This window comes from Mesitornis unicolor, unplaced genomic scaffold, assembly GCF_000695765.1.
Source record: "Mesitornis unicolor isolate BGI_N332 unplaced genomic scaffold, ASM69576v1 scaffold29317, whole genome shotgun sequence".
Lineage (NCBI taxonomy): Eukaryota > Metazoa > Chordata > Aves > Mesitornithiformes > Mesitornithidae > Mesitornis > Mesitornis unicolor.
Genome location: NW_010194821.1, coordinates 39,796 through 48,908, shown reverse-complemented (window position 1 = coordinate 48,908; position 9,113 = coordinate 39,796). Strand labels below are relative to the sequence as shown.

Here is a 9,113-nt window from a genome sequence, read left to right as displayed (position 1 = left end):
GTTCCGGCTGATAGTGAGTTGGAAAGGGAATGTAGTTTTTAGGATGTGAGGTCATGGTTCGCAAGGTTCAGGTTCAGTGACTTAGCCAGTCATTGAAAGCTTCTGTGCTCTAAACCGTCTGAAAAATGCAAGTAAAGCAAACATCTCCTGTGAGCTGTGCTGGTTTAGCAAGGGAGATGTAGCTGTAGCTTTGCATTACTCATTATCCATCTACAAATGAAGTTCATCCAACTTCATTACGGCATAACAAATGGTAGGAGGAAGATTATTTACAGCAATTAAATCTAAAATCTGAAATACTGCAACTCAGTATTCATCATAGTGCAGTACGGAATTTGTAGAGGAGGAAATGCCATTATTATGAAACATGGAGATTCCTGAGGGTTTACCAAGCTGGTATGGCATTGTGTTGAAGGTAGCTTGGAGTGCAGTGTTTTGGCAGATTTCACTTTTGAGAGTTCAGGGACAGAGCTTGTAATTCTAGTTCTATAATAAAAGTACAGGACATGTCAGTCTTTTGCAAGGAGTATCTTTAGTAAATAACATTTTTTAAAGACACGGGATTCCCTAGAAATGTTCTTAATAGCAACACAACACAAATTTAATAGTGTGTACTAGTCCTAATCCAGTCGTTAACCTTGCATTGGATTCTAGTTTAGATATTTGTTATAGTTGTCTGATGCAGACCTTTTTTTTCTTTTTTACCCCAGTTGGTGGTGCCATACCGTTGCTTTCTAAGGAACCTGCGACAGCCACAAAAGGTCACCGGTTAAACCAAGGGAAGATGCCACATAACCCTTTGGATTCCAGCGCTCCCTTGGTAAAGAAAGGGAAACAGAGAGAAGTGCCTAAAGCAAAGAGACCGACACCTCTTAAAAAGGTGCTAATATTTTTACCTTAATTAGCACAATATAGACTAATGTAGCTTCAGTATTACTCTGTGAGTCTGTTAAGCTTTCTGGTATGGAGTTCTGTGTCTCAGCATCCATTGTCTAAATTCAGTTTTAGCTTTCCTTAGTTTTAAAAAAAAAAAAAAAGAAAGGGGGAGTGACAAGACGGGAGAGTCTTGCTAAGTAGCATAATGCAAATTTCCCCAAAATGTATTTTCTCACTTAAATCACTTGATAGCTGAAGAAGTGCTATTACAGAAGTGTTTGCACATCATTGGTACAGGGGGACACCCAAAGAAATCTTACTTGGTTTGGACAAGATACGCTTATTTGCAGGACTGGGAAGAATGGATCAAACAAAGGTAGTATTTCATGTTTCTGTGCTCTTCCAAGACAGAAATTCACTTGATTCTGCAGCAACTAGTGTTAGATCCACATGGAGGTTTCTCTCATATCTTCTCTTTTTGCCCATTCATGTTGCTTCCTGTCAGTGTCTTCTATACAGAGAATTTTGAGATGTGACTCCATCACTAGGTCACTTTTTAGTCTAGAAAAATTCTTCTTTTTAGTTTAGTAGTCATGCTGTTCTGCTTAATTGAATTTGAGAACTGTACTATATAAACAATATATAACATATAACAAACTGGGGTGTGATAGTAATTACTGTGTCTTCTGGCTGTTCTGTCTTCATGTCATCTATTTTCCAAAATAAGATGGAGAAGACAGTTTGCTTTGTGTAATACCTGTGTTCCAAGTATGGCATGGAGCTTATTTTTGTTCTTTGTTCATCTTTGACAAATGGAAATGAATAAAATTACTTTTGCAGTTAGATTTTGTGGTATAAGTTGTTACAGATTTTGGATAGATTAGCTGAACTAGTGGACATATAGAAAGGAACTTGCTTTTACCTGCAGTGTAGCATGTTCGAATGCATCATATGTCATGCTTTCCTTTCTTCTGTGTGCTGTGCAGCTTAGCTGTCCCTGGTAATTTATTTTTCTTCAGCCAGGAAATTCAGAGACAGTGATCTATTAGACTGACTCAAAATTTTTCTTGATATTTAGTAGAGAAATAAGAAGGAAGAGTAACGGTGCATATGTGTGTGTGTGTGTGTGTGTGTGTATATACTTGAGTTACTCTGTGTGTGTGTATATATATATCTCTCTATATATTAATTAACATACTTGAATGTTTGGCTGATGTGCTGCAAATTGACAGTCTGTAGAAGAAAGGTAAAGAGGGAGGCTTTTTCATGTGCTTCTCTGCATTGAGGCAATTTGTTGCTTAAACTTTAGTTCTGATCTTGTAGTTGATCCCTAGTAATTATTTTCTCCACCCAGACTGGTAATCAAGGACAAAGTTATTTTCTGTGTAGATTTATGGAATATATTTCCTCCTTTTTATGTGCAAATTAAAAAAAACAAACAACCAAATATTGTAAACTTTGAACGATAGTCCCAAACTTCTTTATGAATGGTCTGTATGTAAACACTTAGTAAGAAAAACTGATTTGTTATCTAGGTGATGTTGACTTGATCTGATTTTTGTATATATTATTTTAGATTATTCTGAAAGAAAGAGAACAACGAAAACAGCAACGCCTGTTAGAACAGAGAGCAGTACCAGAAAATGAAGATAATATTTGTCAGTCTGCAGAAAATATTACTGAAGATGAAACACTTCTACAGGATAGTCAAGCAGGTATCTTTCAGGAGAAGGCTATAATACAGTACGTAGATGTGAGCACATTTACTGCTTTCAAAAATGTGTACCAAATACTGCCAAATGAAAGCTGTAACTTCAGAGTTTTCTAAGGTTCAGCTTGGGCTTATCTAGAGTTTGAAATGTGCCAAGGCTGTTAGCCAATGTAGTTGAGTAATTTGGATTCTCATTACTGTTCCACACTTTGATGCCTGTTGGATTTTCTTGTATGTCGTAATGAGAGTTCCTGCATCTCTCTAGCAATCTGTTTAGAAAGAGGTACAATAATAAAAACTAAGAGATAAAAAAATGTATGACCTGTTCCTCTACTATTGCAGTCTGTTGTAATACTAAAGTAATGGAACTTCAAGAGATACCTGCCAATACACACAATACTTTTTGGTCCGTCTTTTCATTGAAATATCTTTATTTCCATGATAGCTGTTCCCGTAACACAAGTTGCTGAAGGGTTTCTGGAGAACATGGGGATCAAGGAATCTACAGAAAGTTCTATAACTTCAAAGCAGCTAACCTCCAGTCTTCCAAAAATCCATAGTAGGAATTTTAGAGAGTAAGTATTGATTGTATTGATGTCTGGGTTTTTTTATAGTACTGCTGATACGGTACTGATAACATTTTTCAAACAAGGTACTTAACTTGCATTCTGTGCAGTGCTCGTTGGAGTTTGGCGTGATGATTCTAAATTTTTTTTTCAGTTTTTCCATAAGCTGACACACAAATTAAAATCATACTCAGAGGAATACTCTGCACATTGTTGTAATTCTCACTTCAAAATGCTTGTTCCTTGGAGGAAAGAAAAAAAGATTAGAAATTCAGTAGAGGCTAAGGAAGGAAAAGGAGCTGCTATTGAAGTACCATATTTTAAATAAATGGAGTACTAGCTTAATATTTAAGGCAGACACTTATATTTTGTGTGTGCTTTGATTTTCTGCTGCCAGACCAAGAGGCAAAAGTGTAAAGAATGGGACTAGCCAGATGACATTTTCATGTTGTGGCTAGGCAGAGAAATAAAGGTAAGATTTACAGGTGGTTATGTGCAAGCACTTTTTGTTTAAACAGATGTGTTCACATATTTCCTTATAAAAGAAGTAATAGTCATTACTATATGTGAAGAGGTCGGACAGTTTAAAACAGTTGCTTTACGTAAGCAGTGTTTTAACTTTTAGTTTTCCTCCCATAAAGGTGTCACTGACCTTTTTGCAGCTCATGTTATAGTAAAAGTTAATATTGATACAGCTATTTATCTTCCTGATACCATATGTTAGCTCTAATTTAACTTTTAATTGCACTAAAAATTACTTAATTTGGGTCTATGCAACACTGTTTTACTGAAAGCACAGTCTGGGTTGAATATGTACAGGACAACTCAGTCCTTCCTGTTATAGGGCATTCAGCAAAGCTTAGAATATTTTGTGTCTTTAGATTTTCAGAGTTCTTGGTGTTTTAGTAGACTTGTCTTTGAGACTTAGGGAAATCAACTGGAAATAGTAAATAAAAACTTGAAATTTTATTTGTTACTAGAGATAATTGGCTCTCTGAGATCTGGGATAGATCTTGATCTCTCTTCTCATAATCTTACATTCTTCTCGTAATCTTCTATCTTCTCATAATCTTAGATTATTTTAATAACTACTATTAATTTTATAATAAGTTATTAAAATAATAACTATTTTAACTCCTCCTCCTCCTCCTCCTCCTCCTATTTTAACTACCTCGGGTAGACGAGGTACTCAGGGATATGGTTTAGGGGGCAGACAGGAGCGGTTGGACGTGATGATCTTGGAGGTCATTTCCAACCGAGTGCTTCTGTGATTCTGTGATTTTGCCACGTGGCATCTTTGCCACAGTCATCTTTGTGTTGACTGTGCAGTTGAGATAGCTTTAGTTTTTCTCTTTGATACCCTTTTTTACTGAACTATTATTTGTGTAAAAAATGGGGAAAAATTTAAATCGGAACCCTGATCTTTCCCAGGGAATACTAGAAGGATGAAGTACATCTGGTTTTATCCTTTGCTTATGAACACCATAAGGCTATAGGCTGATAGGTGAAGCAGGACAACAGACAAAATATGAACTTAGGGAGGAGGAATGTGATCGAGATTTCCATCTTTTTTATAAGTAGCCTTGTACTTATAGAAATAAATTAGAATTTTATACTTCAGATGCTGTACTTTGATTTATATAGGTCAAAAGAAATGTCCTCAGAAAAATGTTTCAATAGAAAAACATATGTACATTTATATTGATTGATACTATATATATATAGATAGATTTATTGTACATCTGTGTATGTATTCTTACTATAGTTTGACAGGGCAGCCAGATACCAGAAGTAACGAAACTTTCTGTAAATTCTCAGCCACTGAAGAAAGTCTTAGGTAAATTTTTGTTTTTTCATCTATATAACAAAAGTGTTTGGAGTGGAAATAGAAAGACAAAGACATAGAGCAGAAGATTAACTGTTTATATTTTACATATTATGTAAATATGTGTTACGTATTTGTAATTGTAGGGGGTTTTACATTTAACTGATTCTTTCTTCCAGTTATTGCAGTCAGGTACTTAGTAAAGAAGTTGACAGTTGTGTGACGGATCTCTTAAAAGAACTGGTTCGTTTCCAAGATCGCTTGTATCAGAAAGACCCAGTAAAGGCCAAGATAAAACGCAGGCTTGTTATGGGTCTTAGAGAAGTTTTGAAACATCTGAAGCTGAAAAAACTGAAGTGTGTAATCATCTCTCCTGACTGCGAAAAGATTCAATCAAAGGGTAAATAAGTGGGTTTTTTTTAAAAGTTTGTTTAATAAAAAAAGTTTTAAAAGCAGACTCAGTATACTGGCAACAGTTTGTTATTGGAGGAACATTTGAGTAACCTTTGAAATCCAGTCACGTAAAGATGCCTTCCTTCTTCAGGCTGTTTTCTGCTGTGCTGCTAAAGTGTGAGCTGAGTCAAGACCATGTGGGGTTTTAGGAAGTTACCTGAAACTAGGATCTGTTTGGTTACCAATTTGCAGTGCAGCTGCACAAAAGATTGTGCTGGCAGAGCTGAGAAAAGACAGTGGTTACTGATGCTAGCTGTGCCACCACAATAAGTCCTGCTATATCAGTATTTTTTAGGCCACAGGTTGACTATAGGTTGTCAGTGATAGTTTGTTTAAAATCTGTTTTAATTATTGTCATTATTTTCTGTTAACTTTTAAATAATTTCTTAGCAGATGGGTCTTTTTAATACTAGATGAAACTATACTTACACATTACAAAATTTGGAATAGTAGCAGCCTAAGAATACTGATAATTAAGAAAAAAATGTCAAATTCTCCTTTAAAAATGGACATCTAGTGCTATTATTGCGATCCACATATTTTTTCCTATAAACTCTTGTAATTTCAAAATGCACCCATAATCTTGGGGTGGTTTTTGCCATCTTTTAACAGTCCTGTCCTTTTATTTATGATCAGCTTGAATAGTCTCTTTACCAATTCTGTTGTCTGCTCCAGGTGGGTTGGACGAGACTCTACACAACATCATCGACTGTGCCTGTGAACAGAATATTCCATTTGTTTTTGCTCTTAATCGGAAGGCCTTAGGCCGCTGTGTGAACAAAGCAGTGCCTGTCAGTGTAGTGGGAATTTTTAGCTATGATGGGGCTCAGGTAAGCTGAAATACGTAGGTAGGTTCGTGTTTTCTTTAGCTTTACTTTTTAGCTCTAAGTGGAAAAAAATATTCTGACTTCAAAGGGTTTTTGTTTGTTTTGCTTTTGCACACTTTTTATCCCAGGTCAGGGGAAAAATAGATTTTACAAGTGCAGCCACTCAGCACTGTTCAAAAAAGTAGTTTGGCCATCTCTTCCTGACATCCCCTCCATCTAGATCTCTTTCCAGTTTTTTTTGTTTCAAGAGAATTGGTGTTTTTATAAATGCTTAGGTTTTCATGTCTTTACATGTACTTAGCCACCTTGGATCTGTAGCATTTAGGTAGCCAATGGATGCTTATAAACAATCATATCACAGGAAAAGGCCAAAGGTAGACCTATGGAAGGCAGTTTTAAAGATCGCCTTCTGGTTACCTGAATAACCTTTTGAATGAATCTTGAGGATAACAAGCTTGCTTTGGAAATGGATGTAAAATGTGAAACTATGTTTTTAACTTTGCCATGGTTAGTTTTGTGGACAAAGCTATATTTGTTAGTTAAGGCAAAAAAATAATTCCTGATTTTTAGCAAAACATCCCTTGTCACCTCTTCCTTTCAGTTCTTACTGACTATAAACCAACTGCTTTGGGTTTCAACACTTAAATATGAACATAGATGTTCTGAATAAGGAAATCTCATTACATATTTTCATGGACATGTTAAAACTTACTGAATGATTTAAGCTTAACTAATATTTTATATTTCCATAGGACCATTTTCATAGGATGGTACAACTGACAGCAGAGGCCAGGAAGGCCTACAAAGATATGATAGCAGCTTTAGAGGAAGCAGCTGAAGTTGGACTAAGAGAAACCCAACCCAGCATCCTAACCACTGAATGTGAAAAAAATGGCTTATCAGAAACTGGTAAAACATCTTCCAAGGACTGTGATGAAGATGTACCAAATTACAGTGAGTACTGACTTGCTTTTAGTTCCATTTTCTCTTCATTCAAAGTGCTCTTCAAGTCTACAATTTTCAGTGAAACACTTGACACTTTAGTGGTTAGTAAGGGGAAAATTCTACTTTTCTGTGATTTCTGCCCCCTTCCAGCCCTCCTAATTTTATAAACCTGCGTTCAGCTCTTGCTGAGAAAGTCTTAGAGCAAATTCCTGTCTGAAATGCATTCATGGCAGGCTGTACTCATTGCTTTGTCCCAGGAGGTTTAACAGAGCTCCTTATTATTTCTATTTTAGAAAAAAACCAGGATTTTTTTAAGAAAGTACATACTTCATAATTATGGTGGACTTAAGTTTTGTATTGAAGCCTGTTTTGAGATGCATCTTCCTGTCCAAAAATGTTTGTTTTGTGAAGGCCTCCCACTTTTAGAAGCACATTCCTCCAGCTCTGCTTATACAGTTACCATAGAACGACAGTTATCAGTTACTAGGCAACTTAAAGTTTTTTGAAAGTTTTTAAAACCTCTTGAGTTTTTAAAAGTTGGATCCACCTTCACAGTTAGTCTTGCTAGAGTAGGGGGCTAGACACAAGGACCTCAATGGATCCCGTCACTCCTAAAGTAATCTTTCGTGCCTCATCTGATGTCACACGGTGTCCATGTGTCACATGTCCTTGTGCCAACTTATCGCAGCATTTACTTTGAGGAAGAAGTAGAGAATTGTGTGACTCTTAATTTTAAGCTTTCCTTAAGTATTACACAGTAATCTGTTGTTTTTGTTGTTTGGTTGTTTTTTTTTAAATTCTAATATTCTCTAGTTAAAATTTGGAAGAGAAAACTTGAAGAAGAGTATAACCCATATGCTCTGGAACTGGAAAAGAGTGCAGCTGCTGACATGGTGATAGTGAATTTGGAAGAGGATCAGTAAATCCAGACCCGATTCTATTGGACTTCTAATTCTTTTTTTTTTTTTTTTTTTCTCTCTTTAAACCTCTAGGAAGAGGTTGGCAAAATAATTTAAGAAATATTTCTTTAAACCTCTAGGAAGAGGTTAGCAAAATAATTTAAGAAATATCTGAAGAAGTCAGCTAAGTAAACAGTCCTGAATCCCTTTAAGCAAAATACACCCTGGAGCACGTGAGGCACTGGCTAATGCTTTTACGTTCTATGTATTTGGCTGATTACTATAGCAGATGACAGCAGCAAATTGTCTTAGCTGTGAACTGCTTGAACTGGCTTGGCATACTTTAGTGGTTTTATGGACTAGCACTGATTTGTTAGGAATACAATATACCAAAATAACTTTCTTGAAGGCCTAAGGTCTGAAATTAACTAAATTAAGTCTGAAGGTCTGAAATTCTTGAACTGAAAATACAGTGTTTAGAAATTTTATGAAGTTGATTAAGTGTACAATGAGGATGTTTCTGCTGCTACTGAGACTAGTTTATCACAGGGCCTGCTTTGAAGTTTGATCTTTAAGGTCCCTTCTAATGCAAACCATTCTGTGATATTGAAGGATACCAAATGCACAAGCCTGCTGTCCTGTCTGTACCTTCTCCATGCTGACAGACTCCTTATTCCTTCAATTTGGGGTTGTGTTGGTGTATATATGTAGGTTTTGATCAAATTTGTATCTAAGATAAGGAAAGTTTATATCTTACAGGAAATAAAATTTATATCTTATAGGAAATAAAATCTTAAAAACAAATTGTGCTCATAGTGGTGGTGGAGCACCTTAGTGGGATCATTCTGTATAAATACCTTTGTTTACAAGTTGCAGACATAGGAGGACAAGCCTAAAGAAAGTAATTGGAGGATGTACATGTGACTTTTGTCAGCTGCTCTGAAAGATAGATAGGTAGAGACGCCACGTGCTGCTGCCAGCATCTCTTAAGTGTGTCCGTAAGTGCTTCCC

General features: G+C 36.0%; 1 protein-coding gene across 1 annotated transcript; it reads left to right on the top strand.

Moving 5' to 3' along the window:
* Positions 1–710: 710 nt before the first annotated feature.
* SECISBP2 (SECIS binding protein 2) lies at positions 711–8,126 on the top strand (the record flags this gene model as incomplete). Its single annotated transcript, XM_010187936.1, has 7 exons — positions 711–880; positions 2,453–2,591; positions 3,033–3,162; positions 5,158–5,378; positions 6,107–6,261; positions 7,011–7,212; positions 8,017–8,126. Coding segments are annotated over 7 exons (1,127 nt in total), but the record flags the coding sequence as incomplete, so codon positions are not given.
* Between the last annotated feature and the right edge of the window lie 987 nt (positions 8,127–9,113).